We start from the raw sequence: 21415 nt of genomic DNA, 5'->3' as shown, positions 1-21415 counted from the left end.
TTTAATTTATATTTCTCTCCACAGAGCATCGCAAGCGTGGTGAAGGATAAATCTTACTTCACTCGACTGGGGATGAACTTACTAATTAGACAGACTGACTCGCATCCCTTGGTTGAGATGACAGCCAAAGAGTTCATGTTTGGTTACGAGACTGCTCTCACCACACTAGGAAATACCGTGCTTCCCAGTTGGATCTTCTTCGACAAAATTGGACTCATTGCAAGGGTAAGTTCCTCAAACGACGTACAGTCACTTACATAAATATAATATAGTTTACTATGAAGGCATTCTTTGAAACCATTTTCAAGATTTGATTGAGGTTCTGAATAGCGTAAAGTTTGAACAGATCATGTACTGACGGTCTCTAAATACTTTTATAAAATCATATCCGAAGAATGTTCTTTCAGTAAAGTACTCTTGGTTGGAAACAAAAGAACAAAAAGCTGAGAATGGACACAAAGTGAAGAACATATCCGTTCTTAAAGCCGTAAGTGACATGAAAAACTAGATCAAAGTTTCTGATTTAGTGTGCAATTCCCCATGTTCCTGCATTTATGTTTGGAAATAAACATGACATGTTTTATCATGCATAATGTTTGTTCAAATTTGTTTCTAGTATATAAAGGATGGATAAAACTTATACAGATAATTGCTGGGAGGCTGCACGGGACATTCAAACAAATATTTATTTTGTGAATATCGTATGCGTCTCTGAGACGTTGTTTGGTGAGGTCACCCAATCCTAATGTATCGGCCATATCTGATTTTTGCATACAGGTCAATAGATGCATTTTCAGACCCCATTTGCCATGACTGTTTCGTGCGAACGTTGTTTTGTATTTTGTAAGACTTGCGGAGTATTGGTGAATCTTGAGATGGTGTTAATCGTGTGTGTTAAGTGGCCCTGCGACTAAGATTGTAATGGTATATTACATGAGGATCGGCTGACCTCGTCAAATAATGCCTCACAGGCACATACAACATTTGTAAAATAAATAAATAAATAAATAAATAAATAAATAAATAAATAAATAAATAAATAAATAAATAAATAAATAAATAAATAAATAAATAAATAAATAAATAAATTTGAGTGTCCCGAGCCCTCTCCCAGCGTTTGTCATTATAAAAATATTGTTCAACCTGTATGCGGTAATGATTAACCCCCCGCCCCTCACCATCTTCTGTACAGTTCTTACAATGTCCTCGTTAACGACCGGCATGCTTTTGAAGCCTAGGTGGCCGGCTGTGTTTACATTCTTTGTTCGCGGAGTACGATGAATTCCCCAACTCGAGGCACAGCGTTTGCAAATCTCGGTTTTATCCATTTAGACTCTCAGTACGAGCAGCGGGACTGGACAAAACTGTGTGCAGCTGTGCAAACCTGGAGACCTGACAAGCGAGCCGGCTTCAGGACCGGCACGCTTTTGAAGTACTCCACGTGGAACTGTCACTGACAAAATAACCATGATATTGATCAAGATCTAACTGCTATTGGATACAACAAAGGCAACTGTAGACAGTCATAAATCTAGTTACTGTTGGGGGTTATACAGCTCATCGTTTGAGTCGCCGGTCGGTAATTAGGAAAATGAAAGAACTATACCACACCTAAGTAAAATGGATACATTTGTCTGCAATATCACTGGTAATGCTCATTAACTATGTCTCCTATTAGTTTGCTTTTTAATTGGCGTGTATTCATATCGACGGCTTACTTCTAAAACCTCGTATCTCGCAATGGTCTTTCTACCATTATTTCCCTTAAAACTGGTCACGCCTCCCAGCCACATATGGATATGCAGCCCATCAGAACAATTTTTCTTGTGTTCATTTTCCTACGCTAAGGTGTAAAGGAAATTGAACCTTAAATGCATTATACTGTAGGAGTGCGTAAATACGTGATGCAAACAACATCCCTACTATACGGTATGGTAAGGTCCATTTTCCTTTACACGTCAGCATAGGAAACTGAACACAATGAAAATTGTTCTGATGGACTGCATATCCATATGTGGCCGCGAGGCGTGGCCAGCCTTAAGGAAAATAATGTGTAGGAAGAGCATCGGGACATACGGGGTTTTAGAAGTAAGCCGTCGATATGCTATGTACAATATAAACTAAAAAATAAATTGATATTATTTAATCTGTTTTCACATTGACTTCAGTGTATAGAAAGAAAATTCTTTCTTAATCATGTATTTATGGATCGTGGTGCAATTACGACTGTGGAATTATGTTTCTAGATGTACGACTTTAATGGCGATACAAGCACAGTTTATACTGGTGAAACCGACGTGAGAAAGAGTGGACTGTTCGAGACGTACCGCGGCTCCAAGCACCTACCCCACTGGTACAGAAATCGGGAGGAGTGTTCAAGAGTTAGTTCCGTGGATGGTGCTAGTGATGCTACCAAGTTTCCGTCTCTCATCCAGCCTGATGACAATATCACCATGTTCCGCAAGTCGCTTTGCAGAACCATGCCTATGGTGAGTAAATATATCTGAATCCGTATTTATCGTTCATTTCCGTTTACCTGATGGTGTTATGTATAACATTATTTCAACAATATCCTCCCATTTTCCCCAAACATTGACAACAATATCACAGACTCCAACAGGCAAGCTCGCTAACCAATGATGGCTACTGCATTGAATGATGCCTTAGACGTACATTGCAACGTTTCCCTGTGTTGTAAATTTTAGTCCCATTGAAAGAGTTTTGAAGTTAAAAGAATCTCAGTTCGAATACCAATGTTTCTGATATTTCAAAGACATTTCACTTGGTAAGTTATGAATCTAACTCACTACCCAGGTTAATTTTTAATAGTGATGGTGATGCGGAGATATAGGGGAGGGGGGAAGCGGCCCTGGCCTATAATAGTACCTGTCCTAATGTTCGCCTTAATGCAGGAGAATGAAATCCAATGGAAAACCATTCAGGACAATCGACAGTGTGGATCAGCCCCTCTCCGTCTCCGAATGCATAGGTGTAGAGCCACGGTAGAACCGTAACCACTGGTCCCCTGCGCGATTGGCCGGTCGTAATGCAGAGTTGTAGATTCTCGGATCAGCCGTAGCCACGACTTCTCTGCTTGTGAAATGCTTTAATCTCATGTGTTAGAACCAATCTGTATCCTTACTTTGTCAACAGATTGTAGTAGGCAGGCTCAAACTCTATCTCCCAAGACGAAACTTGATTTAGAAAGAAAATGTACATGACAGGTTGCTTGCTTATTCTTTTGCAGTGTTTAATCTCCTCTCCCTCCAAATATAACTTTCCTAATCCAAAACAAAAAATTATAGAGCACAAGATAACTTTTTAAATTTCACACTAACGTAAATTTCTCGTCAAACAATTAGCCGAGACTGTTATGTCCCCAACTCATTAAAACACTCAAGTATCATGGGTATTCATATTCTACATTTTCTTATCTGCAGGAGAAAGTTGGAGAAGCCGTTATGGATGGTTTCACTGTTTACAACTACACGTGGAAAGAAGGAATCCTGGATAACGGACTTTATAATCCCGAGAACAAATGCTTCTGTCGTGAAGGCCATTGCTTACCTGAGGGTCTCATCGATGTTGCTGATTGTTACTACGGTAAGTCGTTTGACTAACGATTTCCAGTTTTCCATTATTGGAATTTAAGCTGATATCAAACAATTAACTATTGTTTGAAAATAATTATCATGTATAACTAGCAGTTTTTGACATAATGTTAGGTGGGATAAATTAACATAAATATATTTAAGTCATTCTTAATAAATATGTATATATATTGTTCACCTGTTCAATAGAGTGAAATATTACCACTTAAATTAAATGGCCAGTCTGAGCCTTATAACTAAGTACATGTTTCGACCTCTGTTAAGCTCATCTTCAACTTCATGTACAGGAAGATGGCATACATAAAAACAGTAGTACATAAGAATAAATCTACTAATAAAGAACAAATTTTGCAGCATGCAATAAAAACATTTTTTTAAAATATCTATATAATTAGTTTACTAAAAATTGCTTTGGCGAATCCGTCCGTCCGTTCTACTGGGCCGATTTACTTCATTTTTCTATTTTTAACTCCGGAATTACCTGCCGGTAAATCGTGAGACATTGATAGGTCTCTAAGTTCAGTCAACTTTGAGTAATCATAAAATGATCACTCCAAAAATTGTAGGCGAAGGTTTAGCCTATCCCGCAGTACATTTTCCACTTAGCAGATTGCCAAGCGACTAACACTTTCATTCAATTCTGGCATAGGTTATAATGTGATTTTCATCTTTAGTATTGTCAATAACCGGGCGAGTTGGCCGTGCGCGTAGAGGCGCGCGGCTGTGAGCTTGCATACGGGAGATAGTAGGTTCGAATACCACTATCGGCAGCCCTGAAGATGGTTTTCCGTGGTTTCCCATTTTCACACCAGGCAAATGCTGGGGCTGTACCTTAATTAAGGCCACGGCCGCTTCCTTCCAACTCCTAGGCCTTTCCTATCCCATCGTCGCCATAAGACCTATCTGTGTCGGTGCGACGTAAAGCCCCTAACAAAAAAAAAGTATTGTCATTGCATGCAGCCATGTTTGTTTACTACCTGTGAAGCCAGAGGGTATATACTTCCTAATAAAGTGCAGGGGGAAACTCTTCAAACACTGGGTAGTCTACTTAACCGAACCCGTATTTAGCAACGGCCAATTGTACATTGCACTATCTCGGGCATGATCGTTTGAAAATGTTATGATTCATATAGGCCGAATGGGCGAAGTACAGAGAATATTGTATGGAAGGAAGTGATATAAACTAAATTACTGGTATTAAATATATATTCATAAAGCTATTGAAAATGGAAGGCAAAACAATATGACTGCGAGGGGCATATCAAGACGAGTTATCTGACCTATTTATAAAGAATTCTGTGAAGCAGCACGGGTCCACTAATTAAAATTATATTTTAAACAAAATCTAGTTTTTATTGTGTACTGTTAAATTATATCTTTCTTATTCGTTTTATTCTTATGTGTTACTGTTTTATATGTTTGTATTTTCTAGTAGATATAATGTTTTGACAGGTCATTTAATTTAAATTTAATTTAATTACTGTACTAAGCAGGTGAACAATATATGTAAATTTTTATTGATGATTTTTAAATAATGCTGAGTGTACAATGCGGTTATACCTTGTGAAATTTAACTATATCAACAACAATATTAATTTTTTCTTACAGGTTTCCCGATTGCACTGTCCTACCCACATTTCTACAAGGCAGATCCTAAACTTGTCGAGGATGTTGAAGGATCATTCCCAAACAAAGAGAAGCACGAGACGAGATTCCTCATTAACCCTGTAAGTAAATTATCACACTTTTAAACACACAAAATACAATGAAATGACTAGCCAACGTGCTGCAAGCATTAATGTTCCTTATATATAACATGCGTGTCCAAATGTGAAATAAAATACAGAATAAATAAAACTGGAGTATATAACAATACATAACACTAATAATAATAATAATAATAATAATAATAATAATAATAATAATAATGATAATGATAATGATAATAATAATAATATGAAATCGCAGAGAAAGCATGACTCAGAATCTCATATGAAAAGACAGAGTACATAGAATACAAACATAATAAAGAAAAGCATCTGGACACAAAGTATGGGAAAATCAAGAGGTCAGATAAATTTAAATATCTTGGTGAATGGATCCAGCCGAATGGGCTTGATAAAGAAGCAAATAATGGAAGGCAATAAAGATGGAGTTAGCATATAGATCAGTACAGAATAAATACAATAAAAGAACGATATCTTACAGAAAAAAGATCAGACACTATACCACGGTTATAAAACCAGAGGGATTTACAGTTCAGAATGTCTGACACTGTATAAGGAAGGGGAAAATGGCTGAGTTAGAGAATAAAGTAGAAAAATCTTGAGAAAGATATTAGGACCCAAAAAAAGAAAGGATGGTACATGGAGGAAGAGGAGAAGTGAAGATACACACAGACAGAGAAGATCACACACACCATACATAAGAGTCGACTGACAAAGAAAATCTTCAACTACATCATCAAATTAAAAGCAATTGCTAAATGAGTAGAAGAAATAAGAAAATACAAGGAAGAAGGTTGGCATCAATCCAAACGGAATCTTTAATAGTAATATGCTTCGAGTTAAAATTCAAGGGGTTCCAGGAAAAGCAAAATGAAATGTCCACACAGCGAAACGATGAAGAATTTGTGGGAGAAGGGAAAAAAGGACTAACCAGCAAGCCAATTGTTTACTGTGGTCCAGACCAGGTCAAAATCGAATAATAATAATAATAATAATAATAATAATAATAATAATAATAATAATAATAATAATAATAGGAAATGATATTAAGGAATTAAATATTCTGCAACATTTAGGCAATTATTCCGTTCTTCAGAACGTGTGCAACTACAGCGTGTGCTGCGGGTCAGTATATCTCCAAAAATATTAACACATACGAGGTTTCGTCCCGGCAACGACGATATGCAGTATTTATAATGCTGGATATCTCTTGCTAAGGAACACCGAAGAGGAACGTTCATCATCAATGAGCAATATCAGCTTGGGTCAGCACAATGGGTGAATAACATTTTTTTAAATTCAATGGCAAGTTTCAATCTCTACCTGTTAATTTTGTGTGTGGAAATAACTGCCAAATCGTCACTGAAGTCAGACACTATATTTCTAAAGGTATCGAAGGGAAACTAGAATCCGACCACGTCGTATGTAGGATATAAAAGGCAAAGATCGGGGCCACTCTAGTAGTGTAATGTCTGCCTGGGAGACTGATTACCTCGGATCGAGTAGGGGTATTTCAGTCGCCTAGACAAAGAATACTACAATGTATTCGAAACGTCGGCAAACTGTACGTGATGTGCAGACAAGTACAACACGGTTCAACCCGGAAATTAAATTAAATAATTCTTCACACCGTGGAAGCTTCACTTCTAAGACACTATGTGAAATATTTTATCTCAGAACTTTGGTTGGTAAGGTTCTGTCATCTACGATTCAATACTGTGCGAGTATAGTCAAGGAATTCTTTCTCTTCATAATATAAGCCCTGCGGGTCACTATTTCTACAGAAATGTTACCTCATAGTGGTTTCCACAGGTGATGAAATGTAAAACACGAACTGTGCTTATAATTTTTTCCTCTCTGAAACCCACCACTATAAAAAGATTTCAACTTATATATCACAAAATTTGTAAATAACATCTTTAAAATATTTCACGTAGATCAATATGAACTCTTTAACAAAACGTGCGAACAATCTACGAATCGTACCATACTATCCAAAATAAATTATTATTTATACATTTAAGTCATTTCACAAGTTCCTGCCCGGTAACTTCAGAGCTCTACATGGGGATGGGGGACAGTTTGATCACAGCCCATATCGATGGTATTTGAAGGTGCTCAAATTCGGCAGCCTCATGTTGGTTAATTTACCGGCATACAAAAGAAATTCGGGCCGAAATTCCGGCAACTCGGTAGTTCTGAAACCGGTAGAAGTGGTTAGAGGGTCGTAATGCCAGTAACATTATTATATATTTAAGAGGCTGAGCATGGAGATTATCGACTTCCCCCCCCCCACCCCGATGAAGGAATATTAAGAATGATTTTTTATGTCCCACTAACTACTTTTACGGTTTTCGGAGACGCCGAGGTGCCAAATTTTTCTACTTTGGGATATTTTTAAATAGCGTCGAATCTAACGACTGACGGCCTATATCAGCACCTTCAAATACAACCGGACTGAGCCGGGACTGAACCCGCCATCTTGAGTTCAGAAGTCCAGCGCCTCTACCGTCTGAGTCACTCAGCTCTATCGATGTACCCTTGACAGTAAGTTTTAAGTTGACCTCAGAAGAATGTTCTTCAGTTCCCGTGGTAACAAGTTTAATCTCGCCCGAGGTCAGTAACAATTTAGAGTGTGTAAATTCAACAACTCAGTTAGGTTGGCTCCTAGTTCATTTATGAAATCTTACAAGATAAAATTCCGACACACCGCCGTTTGTTGAATTCTGTAGCAATTGAAGCGCAGAATAATATGCTCTTAATAATTTAATTAAATGGATATGTGTAATAATTATATTAAAATTTAATGATATCGTTAATTATAATAACAAAAGAAGGAGAATAAATATGTATATAATGACAAGTAATGCAATAATTTATCCAACCAAAATACACATAATTCATGCAATGATTTATGTTGATCACTGCATCAAATTTTAATGATTTTCATTGATGAATTTCTTTCATCTCTTATTTTCTATATTAACATGGACATTATTGCATCCTTTTTTAGGTGGCTGGACTGCCCATAAACCTTGATGTCAGAATGCAGATCAACATGGCATTTGGCGATATCTCTGCCATCAGTCGAGTTGGAAGGTTCAGCCATATGGTGCTACCAATGTTGTGGACGGAAATTGTAAGTACTAGTTTATTTATTCATTCAAAATAAGTGTAAATTTATAAGTCATACGAGAAAATATTAGCAGCAGATTGAAAGGGATGTTGTACAAGATGACAAGTGGTATTGTACAGTGCTGTGGTATGGGAAATTTCCAAGGGTCAGTAAGGCTGAAATTTGAATGCTAAGATGGATGAATGATATTTTAGGATTATAGAGGGTGGGAAGTGAGTATACCCGCAGGGGTTACAAACGTAGAAGAGTAGCAAGATGCAAAAGACCCAAGCTAATGTAAGGAGATGAAATAGTAACAGATCTGAGAGAATGAAGAAGTGGAATTTCTAAATGGAGATGGGTGGTGAAGAGCAGAAGTGGGAATACTTAGTAAAAGTACTAGCAGAAGAGGAGGAAGAAGGTTAGTTTACGATGAAAAATAATGGTGTCCGGCATGAAGGGTATGAGAGGTGGAGGGAAACCAAGGTGACAATAGTTAGAGTTGGGTTTTGAAATATTTAATGATGGAATTTTTGGAACTAAGCGAGGTTGGAAAGATAGGATTGTGGAAACGCGTAATTAATTTACAGAGGCTTGAAGACTGAACGTTGAAAGGCATAACAGTCTACAATAAGAAGTATGTAGGTACTGTTGGGAAGAGGACATGAAAAAAATTAATTGGGATGAATTACAGTTACCTGAGAAATGTGTTTATTCAATTACAAATTACTTTTTCAACAAGTAATCAGTAAACGTACAATTATAATTACGTCACAGAACGCCAAACTTAAGGAATTTACTTTTTCAAATGCGGCTGGCATGATCGCAAAGTTTGCAAGATATTACAGTACTTAATTTAGTGTTTTATTTTTAACAGAGATATATTAAATGGCTATCATACCAAGTAGGACTAAACATGATGACTCCGAATTTTCAAAATTATATTTTTACAACAATATTTTAGTCAGTGACTTTCAAATAATTTCTTATTTGTTAAATTTCGGCCTCTTTTGGAGAAATTACAAGTTTGCAATTGTTGAAAGGACGTCTTACAGGGTTACTTAAATGAATATCTGTGTTTAATGTTAAGAACAGTACTGATGGATATTGTAGGATAAGTTTGGTTTCTTTGGAAGCACTGAAGAAGTAAATAAGTAACTCATCGAATACTGCTGAAGCTACTGGTTCTGCTGTAGTAGAACTGCTTCATCATCAATTCATTTTTCCATTTCTGTTTCGGCTTCTATGCGATTTATACTGATTACTAGAATGTAAGGATTAACATTTGATTTTAAAAAGTAAATTACGAGTAAAAATTACTAAACAAGTATTCGTTACAAGTAATTCGATTACGTTCACTCAATTACTTCCCAACTCTGTATATACTGTATTATGTACGTGTTTCATAAGTGATACCTAATGAATGATTTTTGAAAGAGGGACCGATGACCTTCGATGTTAGGCCCCTTTAAACAACAAGCATCATCATCATCATCATCATCATCATCATCATCATCATCATCATCATCATGATTTTTGAAAGTTACTTTTGTATTTGCTGATATATAACTATAAGATATTTAGTCAACTTAAACTTGCAAAAGGTCTACCTTCTAAATCAATCAATCAATCAATCAATCAATCAATCAATCAATCAATCAATCAATCAATCAATCAATCAATCAATCAATCAATCAATCAATCAATCAATCAATCAATCAATCAATCAATCAATCAATCAATCAATCAATCAATCAATCAATCAATCAATCAATCAATCAATCAATCAACCAATCATCAAGATTTAGGGCTGTCGCCCGATTTCAGATTCCCCTTCAGTTATTTTCCTTTAAATGTTTTCGAAGAACTTGGAAATCTGTCGAACATATCCTTTGATAAATTATTATAATCCCTTGCTCCTATTACTCCTATAAATTAATATTTCCTCGTATTAAGTAGCCACGGTTTTTGTCCCATACATTGAAACCATGCCCTAAATGGCATCTTACCAGGGACGTATACGCCCTCCCATTTACATCCTTACTACAACCCCTAAATACATTTACAACAATGTGAAAGGATCTTTAACCTTTCTTAAAAACCTCGTTAACGTGATAATCCCAGTGAAGATCATTCCTTATTTTAACAGATAGGATTTTTAGCGATCCTTATGAGGTTCTATCAGCCCATCAACACAGTAATTGAAACTGAGAGGACTTTTCATTTTGGTGAAACTTATAACGTGACTTTTCATTCAGCAGCTTCTTAAGTCTGTTTACTCTCATACCATTTTCTGCTCTCCATATCACAACATTATAGTGAGATGGAGAACGGGAAATTGTATGAGGGTAAACAGACTGAAGAAGCTACAACTCAAAGAGTCCTTGATGTTGTCTGGTCGAAACTTTGATCCCCATAACAATGTTTTAATCATTATGTTTCCAAAGCATTGCAAGTATTTAATGATTATCTTTCTTTTCCTTCCTTTTAGAGTTTGGCGAAGCTACCTGATGACCTTCTAACTAAGTTCAACATATACCTGAACATCACGCCAGTATTCTTTAGTGCCATGGTTTACGTCACGCTTATCTGCGGTCCACTGCTGTTGATCGGCAGCATCATGCGAGTATTCTGCAAAACATGGGAAGAAAGGAGAGATACGGATATAGAAGGAGATATGAACTATTCTAAGAAACACATGAAGTACATCAACACTGACGGGAAATCCAGCTTAAAGAACAAAGAGGTGGACATGTATTTCAGCTCCCTTCTCATGCCAAGATCAGGCTCATCGCCTCGTGACACTATCGTTAGATGTCCTCCCGCTGATGTAGATATCGTTTGATAATGCAGGGCTAGACTGAATAATCTTAATGAAACACATTTGTACCTCAACATATGGATATATTTCATATGAATCATGGAGGATTACTGCATCCTTCATAAGACTGGGCCCATTAGGGCTTAACGTAGCTCATATTCGATACCATAAAGTATCATTTCTGAAAGGTTACTCAGGGTTGATTTAAAGAAACCACTTTTCCAAACAGTGAGTAGTAGCCATATTAGAAAGACATAAATTCTTAGCACTGAACTTTGCTCTTAGAAGACTGAGCAAGGATCTTCATATTAATGAGAGACCCACCATTGTGACCTGTTCACTCATACTGTACATTAATTGGACCCTTTTCTCTACTGATCACGATCGTGGAGGAGGACTCAGTATGTTGACTATGAGGTGGATTAAGTATCAAAACATTTGTGGATAATAGTGAAATTAAGATGAGCATTTCTAAATCAATTTGGCTTCTCACTGAGTAAGATACATCCTGTTAAATTTTATGATAGATGTTAATATAATTTTAGTACAAATCAAAATATGTATAAATACTTCCTAAATAATTTAATTGATAGAATAAGTATAATAATAATATTTACATCAAGAAGTGATATAAATTAGAAGGAATAGATGGTTGAAAATTATTTAATAGTGAATGAGTCATCAAAATCTGACTTAACAATATTTGGAAAGTGGTTCTTTAAACGGTTGAGTACAATGGATAGAAATGATTAAAATTAATCATTCAGGTAGGATTATACACTTGTGAGTTTGCCCTTGCATCGTTTCGTGATACCATGGTACTGTTATGGAGCTTATTATCTGAAGAGGAGAAACTCTAAGAACACGAGGCCTACTGGGATCTGTTTTAGGATATTTGCAAGTAGTCGTTAGGAAAAGCTAACTTTAATATTGCAACATTGATCGTACAAAAGGGTTGTGTATATCACTATCCTAAGATGAGCAGTGAGCCTTTGATTTGCAAGGGAAGGAGATGGCTGTTGAATGTCTTTTGAACGATAGTTCATGAGGTGATTTATTTGAATCTATATTTGTAGATGCAGTTCGAATTCTGAAAACTATATTCTGGGCTGTGTAAAGGTACCTAAGTGCCGTCCTATATATAACCCTTATGCCATTCGCGTTGAATGCCCCGATATAGTGAATAGATTTGACAAACTGAGATGTTACCAATATAGATCATTGTGCATCAAACATACTAAGTAATTGTTTAATGTGATATTCATTACATAATGAATATTTGGTGCTTGATTATTAATTTCTATCAATCAGAAATTAACATTTTCTTTGAAATTTTGATGAGTTCAAAGCCAATGCTTTCCAAAGAATATTTTATTCACAGTTTTTCAAACAGTTTTCTTAATGAAAAGGAATGAATACCTGTAGATACATGCCTTATTATGCATGAAAATAGTTCTTTAATCTTACTTATTTCACTTTAAATTCTATGTTAATTATTGGGGGTTAAATCAAGAATCATGAAAATATATATTTTAGCTATGGAAGATTAATGGTGGATATTAGTTTAGTTTGCAATTAAGTTACGGCATCACTTATTAGCATACTATGTGGGGTTTAATTCATCCCTAGGAGTTGATATATTCGCACCATGGGCTGTATTAATAACATTATATAAGGGAACCTGTTGCCTGGCTACAGTTCTAAATCTAGTTAAGGTTTTCAGTTTGAAATATTGAGTTTAATGTAAATCCCCTATCATTTTCAGTTGGTGAATGATCAATTAGCCACGAAAAATTCGAAAATTTGGGTACACCAGTACACAATCGTTGAAGTAATACCGCAACCACAACGCCGCAGTCATGTTCTTTTATTACACTTTTTCTTACGTCGCACCGCCGATAGAAATAGGTTTTATTGTGACGATAGGAGAGAAAAGACCTAGGAATGGGAAGGAATCAACCGTGGCCTTAATTAAGGTACAGCCCCAGCTTTTTCCTACTGTGAAATTGAGAAACCACGGAAAACCATCTTCAGAGCTGCCGACATTGGGGCTCGAATCCACTATCTCCCAAATTTAGGCTGATTACTATATGAATCAAGCCACACGGCCGCTTGCACGGTGTAATGGGTATTGTAGGGTACTGTTGGAAGAATTATAGAGATAGGTTACATTTTCCAGCACTGGTAAAGCTACTAGTTCTGGTGTAGTAGAACTGAACACGTTATTTTAATCATAAATAATTTCCTCCCACGTTTCTGCTTCCATGTGGAGTATATTGATTACTGGAATGTAATATTTAATTTCCCCTGTAATTTCCTTATCAGCTATTATATGAAAGGAGAAACTTTTAGCTGTTAGCCCTCCAGGGTCGGTTTCTCCTTCGGACTCAGCAAGGATTCCCATCTCTACCGCCTCAACGGCAGTGTCCAGGATCGTGAGATTTTTGGGTCTGGGGATATAACTAGGCAGGGGGACCAGCCTTGTAGGGGGATGGGATGATTAGAAGGGTAGACAAGGAGGAAGAAAGGAAGCAGCCGTGGCCTTAAGTTAGGTACCATCCGGCATTTACCTGGAGGAGAAGTAGGAAACCACGGAAAACCACTTCGAGGATGGCTGAGGTGGTAATCGAACCCATATCTACTCATTTGACCTCCCGAGGTTGAGCGAAACCCGTTCCAGCCCTCGTTCCTGGCAGAGCCGGGAATCGAACCCAGGCCTATGGGGGTGCCAGCTAATCACTCTAACCACTAAACCACAGAGGCGTACTACAATTTGATTTCAAGAATAGAATTACGAGTGAAAATTGCATTTTAGAAAAAGTAACGATTACAAGTGAAAATTGCTAAGAAAATACTTGTACAAGTAATTTGTTTATTTCATTCCATTTCTTCACAATTCTGGTTTTCCAACATTTATCAAACTCTCACTTATTCAAAGACAATCAAGTGAGATTATCAATAATTTCAACTACGTTTACAATAAAAACTTTCAGAAGTATTTTACATACAGGTAAAATTAAACCCTCGTTGAAATACACTGTTAAGCTTCACAATGCCTATTAATTAGCTAAAGGTTTCTCCTTTCATATAATAGCTGATAAGGAAATTACAGGGGAAATTAAATATTTAAAATTCGAAATATTCCATGGTATACAGAATATGTATCCATTTCAAATTTATCTAAGACTTGAGGCGAGTTTCGTTGATTAGAATATTCTAATTAGTTTTCAATTTTTATTTTGACATATATTACTGTGTTAAGGCATCAAACAGTAAGACAATCGGTCACAAATTTCTATGTCCGATAAGTCTTTTACATCGTGCTGCTTGTGTAAGAAAGTAGATTTTCAAGATCAGGATAATCCAGTCTTCACTGCGTTCATATTTATAATTCATGTGTACATGGTATCCCAATTTGTTAATATTACGTATATAATTGTATCATTTACTCCAGAGATTTATTCATTTATAACGTTCTTGACAAACTGACAGGTTTCTCTATATCTTATCTAGTTCATCGTTGAATTGATTGAAAATTAGATGCAAATTTTACTTTCACAACAGCCATACTAAACGCAGTCAAAATTGTGAAGGAGAGTAAGCAAGTTCCTATGCTACGCATACATAAATAGAGCAATTAGTTGATCATTCATGCATCGACATAACTATCTATTATACTATTTATTTAACATGTAGAATACCAGATAGTGTAGTCAAAATGATTGCGTTTAAGATTATGTTCAATTTTGTTGAATGGTGCGACAAAATCCTAGGAAACTTTGTACATATTTCTTTCTTCGGAAAGAGTGAACAACATATCATATGTTATTAGTCCAGTTTTAATGGATACCAATTCATCAGTTAATTTTCATTGTATCCGAACTTTCAACCAATGATTATTTTGCAATATCAACATCAATTCAAATTTCAATGTTCATTAGTAATTATCACATACGATAGCACAAAATTTGTTTTTTTCTTTTCGTGTTATGTTAACGCAAAATAAGAATGGTCGCAAGTTTTCACGGAGAATGAAGCAATGTACCTTTATTGTATTTATAAAATTGTTCATGTTATTGGAAAGAGAATAAAGTTTATATGATGACATTTAAGGAGAAAGTATGATGTTTAAATTTCTTTTACTGACAGCCGTTCAATTTTTATGCAATGAAATTTATTACCTGATAATTGTTCATACTTGCCATGTCTTAAATATTTCCACAATTATATGAATAATAACCTCATTTGTACAAAGTTACTAGAGAATAATAAACTTTTCTATGATTGTTATAACACTGTACAATGTGAATATTTCGTTTTTCAATCAGGTTCTTATTAACAAATGAAATAACGCAGACCAAAGACAATGTAAAATACAAATTTTCTCGGACTAAAGATGTTAATGTATGTACTTCTGAGAGCATTTTGAATGCGATTATTGACTTTGTTAATACATAAAATATGTATCCTGAAACCTCTTTGTTATAATCATATAAACATACAAAATGTAAAAAAAGAAATAAGAAAAATATACTATTTATCATAATTAATGTTTTGTTTTCAATCAATCAATCAATCAATCAATCAATCAATCAATCAATCAATCAATCAATCAATCAATCAATCAATCAATCAATCAATCAATCAATCAATCAATCAATCAATCAATCAATCAATCAATCACCATTGATCTGCATTTAGGGGTGTCACACAGGTGGCAGATTCCCTTTCAATGTTTTATAACTACCTGTTTCTTAAATGATTTCAAGTAAGTTGGGTACATATCGAACATCTCCCTTGGTAAATTATTCCAATCCCCAATCCCTCTTCCTGTTAAGGAATATTAGCCGGTCCCGTGGTGTAGCGTTAGCTTGCCTGCCTCCTACCCGGAGGACCCAGGTTCGATTCCCGGCCAGATCAGGGATTTTTACCTGGACCTGAGGGTTCGTTCGAGGTTCATTCCACGTACGTGATCACAATTGAGGAACTATCCGACGGGCAGATGGCGGCCTTGGTATAGAAAGCCAAGAATAATGGCCGAGAGTATTCGTCATGCTGATCCTACGACACCTCATAATATGCAGGACTTCGGGCTGAGCAGCGTATGATTAGTAGACCATGGCCCTTCGGGGCTGTTACGCCATAGGGTCCGCTTTATTTATTAACGAATATTTGCCCCAATTTGTCCTTTACAATTCCAGCTTTACCTTCATAAGATGATGATGTTGAATATGCAGAGAGAGCCGGAATAAAATCACAAGCTACAACGTTTATCTATAGGCTGAGAGATAACACTTTGAATGCTAATTTTTAACGGGGTAAGTCATATTGTTTTCATATGTTTTACAATCTGATTATCCATTCATGGACATCGATGATTTTCCTACGGGCGTACGGGACCAGTGTGATGGCTACCGCGTTCTCGTTTACCCGCACGAGGTAAGCAAAAAGTACGGCAACACTTGCGGGACTCAATCTGAATATGGCAGTCTACGTCAGTACACACGTGGGAATTTTTTTATTTATTTTTTGGTAATATTTGAAGGCAGTCCGCCTCTGTGGTGCAGTCATTAGTGAGATTAGCTGCCACCACCGCAGGCTCGGGTTCAATTCCCGACTCTGCCACGAATTTTGAAAAGTAGTACAAGGGCTGGAACGGGGTTCACTCAGCCTCGGGAGGTCATCTGAGTAGAGGTGGGTTCGATTCCCATCTCAGCCATATTGGAAATGGTTTTCCGTGGTTTCCAACTTCTTTTCCAGGCAAATGACGGGATGGTACCTAACTTAAAGCGACAGTCGCTTCATTCCCTGTTTCTTGTCTATCCCTTTCAAACTTCCCATACCCACCAAGGCCCTGTTCAGCATAGCCGGTGAGGACGCCTGGACAGGGCACCTTCCATCCTCCCCAGTTTTATCCCCGACCCAATGTCTCACGCTCCATGACACTGCCCGTGAGGCGGTAGTGGTGGGATCCCTCGCTGAGTCCGAGGGAAAACCAACCCTGGAGGGTAAACAGATTAACAAAGAAAGAATATTTGAAGCCATCTCTTCTCAGTTTCGAATCAGTTTATTTATAACTGCTAGGTTCTTCAATCTCCCGAAACTAATTTTGAGTAACACATTTCAAATTAATCGATAAAGAAAACACATGGAAACAGTACTTTACTTCAAAAAGAAACAACTTAATTACTTTTTCGTTCTTTTTGCAATTTGCTTTACGTGGCACTGTGACACAGATAAGTCTTATGGCGACGATGGGACAGGAAATGCCTAGGAGTTGGAAGTAAGCGGCCGTAGACTTAATTAGGGTACAGTCCCCGCATTTGCCTGGTGTGAAAATGGGAAACCACAGAAAACTATCTTCAGGGCTGCCGAGAGTGGGGTTCGAACCTACTATCTCCCGGACGCAAGCTCACAGCTGCGCGACCCTAACCGCACGGCCAACTCGCCCGGTAAACAACTTAATTAAAATAGAATGACGGGTTTCGTTTTTAAAAGAACGTCATCATATCCAGTAGCGGTGATTAGGGCAGCGAGGGAAGGCACTTCCCTTCCCCCACTTTTTGGAGTAAACATTACGTTTTATTCCATTTGATCCGGCTGAAATATGAATTTTTGGAATGATTAAACAAGCGTTGTTGACTTTACAGCTAATTATTTCCTTTATTGTCTTAAATTGTCCGCCTCTGTGGTGTAGTGGTTTAGTGTATTTAGCTGCCACCCGCGGAGGCCCGGGTTCGATTCCCGGCTCTGCCACGAAATATGAAAAGTGGTACGAGGGCTGGAACGGGGTCCACTCAGCCTCGGGAGGTCAACTGATTAAAGGTGGGTTCGATTCCCACCTCAACCATCCTGAAGTGGTTTTCCGTGGTTTTCCACTTCTCCTCCAGTTAAATACCAGGATGGTACATAACTTAAGGCCACGGCCGCTTCCTTCCCTCTTCCTTGTCTATCCATTCCAATCTTCCCATCCCCCGCAAGGCCTCTGTTCAGCATAGCAGGTGAGGCCGCCTGGGCAAGGTACTGGTCATCCTCCCCAGTTTTATCCCCCCACCGTAAGTCTTTAGATCCAGGACACTGCCCTTGAGGCTGTAGAGGTGTTATGCCTCGCTGAGTCCGAGGGAAAAACCGACCATGGAGGTTAAACAGATAAAGAAGGTGAAGTCTTTAATTGTTAACAAAATTTTTACCGGAAAAGGGCACAAAACGTCCTTCATCCCGGCTGAACCGATTTGTATTGCGCCTCAGCAAGTAGTGGACACTTTTTATGTGCTGTGAGGAAGGGTAGCAGGGATATATATTTTTTGTCAAGGTCGTGGACATTTGAAGTATGATTCACCCGCTTGCCGCGCACATTCGAATGTTTGGCAGTCTCTTAATATCTATTAGTTTCTTAGTGTGTAGTAAAATGCTAAACGATTTTTAATTTTATAATCATACAGTCCTTATATTTAATTATTATACATGTGTAATATTTGTCCCGACCGAGGTCGATAGCTGCAGTAGCTTAAGTGCGAACAGTATCAAGTATTCAGGAGATAGTGGGCTCGAATCCCACTGTCGACAGCCCTGTGGTTTCCTTTTTTCACACCAGGCAAATGCTGGTGCTATAACTTAATTAAGGCCACGGCTGCTTCCTTCCCACTGTTAGTCCCTCCCTGTCCCATCGCGCCATAAGACCTATCTGTGCCGGCCTGACGTAAAGCAACTTGGAAGAAAATACTTAAGTTGGTAAACTGTAAACCGGCACCTCTCTCTTGAAATTCGCTCAGGGAACAACCATTTTGTAGTTTTTAAAGTTTTGATATATTATATACACCCCACCCCTCATCCAGCCTCTACTGTCAGATTCTTTCAAATTACATTGAAATATTTAGAAATGCTATGATTATAATTCATGGAATAAAAAGAGAAATTCATTAAGATAAGTTCCATATTTCAAGTTCCTAAGTATTTATTTGAGTGTGATTTTTTAGAATCTGATGATGTTCTTTCAAGAGCGAAACATGTCGTTCTATTTTAATTAAGAAGTTTCTTTCTTATGTACCAAATGGTGTTTTTTTGGTTCATGTTTGTGGGTTACTGTAGTCACGTCCTAGTTTGTGAACCATGGACAACGGCTGAGAGGCCTAGTAAGTGGTCCTGAGAGTAGGGATACCACTTGCTATGGAATGGGAGTGGGCATCTCGGACATATTCTGAGTCATGGCCCTCCTTGTGATCAGGCGGCTACGACTATACAATCCATGGAGTTCCCTACCCGTTACAGGAGAGATCCTCGCTTGGACTATGTGTAAGTAGGTTAGAATCGTGCTTTATGAAAGTACCGAGCTCAGAACATTTTAAGTAAGCCTCGGACTTATGGAAGTAACGGAGTCCCACTCCCATTCGACAGGCGAGGGACTCCTTGGAAAAAACTTAGCGAACGAAATAGAATTCGATGGGGAGCTATCAATATTAATGGGGCGTGTAGAAGAAAGGAAGTAGAACTGGCTAGGTCAGCAAAGAGGATGCATCTGGATGTGCTAGGAGTAAGTGATATTCGGGTAAGGGGAGATAACGAGGAAGAGATAGGAGATTACAAATTGTATTTGACGGGTGTAAAAAAAGGGAAGGGCAACGTGTGGGGTAGGGCTGTTTATCAGGAATACTGTTGCACGCAATATAGTTTCTGTTGGGCACGTAAATGAGCGAATGATGTGGGTAGATTTGGTAGTTGGATGAATTAGGACGAGAATTGTCTCAGTGTATTCACCATGTGAGGGTGCAGATGAGGATGAAGTTGACAAGTTTTATGAAGCATTAAGTGACATCGTAGTCAGGGTCAACAGCAAGGATAGGATAGTGCTAATGGGCGATTTCAATGCGATATTGGAAACAGAATTGAAGGATACGAAAGGGTGATTTGTAAATGTGGGGAAAATATGGAAGCTAATGTGAATGGGAAGCGTTTGCTGGATTTCTATGCTAGTACGGGTTTAGCAGTTACGAGTAGATTTTTCAAGCATAGGCTATTCACCGCTACATTGGGAGGGTAGGGGTACCAGATCCATAAAATAATATATCTTAACCAACTTCGAATTCAGGAAGCCTGTTAGGAATATACAGGTTTTTTGGTATGTTTCGATGATACAGAACACTATCTGATGTGCAGTGATTTAAATATCTTTAGGCCTAGGATTCAAAAACGAAATTTGTCTGCAAACAAATAAGGCTAGAAAATCTCCAGGACGACGAAATTAGAAGTACATGGATATGATACCTTAATCACGGCCACAGCTGCTTCCCTTCCACTCCTAGTCCTTTCCTGTCCCATCGCCGACATAAGACCTATCTGTGCCGGCCTGACGTAAAGCAACAACTTTAGAGGTATCTCATTGATTAGCATACCAGGCAATGTATTCACTGTCATCTTGGAAGGCAGGCTACGATCAGTGGTTGAGAGAAAGTTGAATGAAAACCAGTGCGGTTTGTCAGGATCAGATTTTCAGTAGTGTGCGCCAGGCAATTGAAGAATGTTACGGTAAAAATAGACAGTTGTGTTTATGTTTCGTAGATCTAGAGAAAGCATATGACAGGGTAACGAGGGAAAGGATGTTCCCCATACTGGAGGCTATGGAATTAAGGGTAGATTAATAAAATCAATCAAAGGCTATTATGTTGACAATTTGGCTGCAGTGAGAATTGATAGTAGAATGAGTTCTTGATTCAGGGTACTTACAGGGGTTAGAAAAGGCTGTAATCTTTCACCTTCGCTGTTCGTAGTTTACATGAATAATCTGCTGAAACGTATAAACTGGCAGGGAGGGATTCTGTTAGGTGGAAATGTCGTAAGCAGTCTGGCCTATGCTGACGACTTGGTCTTAATGGCAGATTGTGCCGAAAGCCTGCAGTCTAATATCTCAGAACTTGAAAATAGGTGCAATGATTATGGTATGAAAATCAACCTTTCAAAGATTAAACTGATGTCAGCAGGTAAGAAATTCAACAGAAATGAATGTCAGATCGGTGATACAAACCTGGAACAGGTAGATAATTTTAAGTATTTAGGGTGTGTGTTCTCGCAGGATGGTAACATAGTAAGTGAGATTGAATCAAGGTGTCGTAAAGCTAATGCAGTGAGCTCGCAGTTCTGTAAGAAG

General features: G+C 37.7%; 1 protein-coding gene across 1 annotated transcript in view; it reads left to right on the top strand.

The window, feature by feature from the left end:
* LOC136884262 (scavenger receptor class B member 1) overlaps nt 1-15810 on the top strand; it is a 67923-nt gene extending 52113 nt beyond the window's left edge. Inside the window, exons 5-10 of the mRNA XM_067156333.2 lie at nt 25-225; nt 2247-2489; nt 3441-3603; nt 5220-5338; nt 8352-8477; nt 10945-15810. Coding sequence (XP_067012434.2) covers nt 25-225; nt 2247-2489; nt 3441-3603; nt 5220-5338; nt 8352-8477; nt 10945-11298 — 1206 coding nt within the window. The 3' untranslated portion in view covers nt 11299-15810. The remainder of the gene's footprint in view (nt 1-24; nt 226-2246; nt 2490-3440; nt 3604-5219; nt 5339-8351; nt 8478-10944) is intronic.
* The last annotated feature ends 5605 nt before the right edge of the window (nt 15811-21415 follow it).

This window comes from Anabrus simplex, chromosome 1 (assembly GCF_040414725.1).
Source record: "Anabrus simplex isolate iqAnaSimp1 chromosome 1, ASM4041472v1, whole genome shotgun sequence".
NCBI classification, from domain to species: domain Eukaryota; kingdom Metazoa; phylum Arthropoda; class Insecta; order Orthoptera; family Tettigoniidae; genus Anabrus; species Anabrus simplex.
This window is presented reverse-complemented; position numbering and strand designations above follow the sequence as displayed.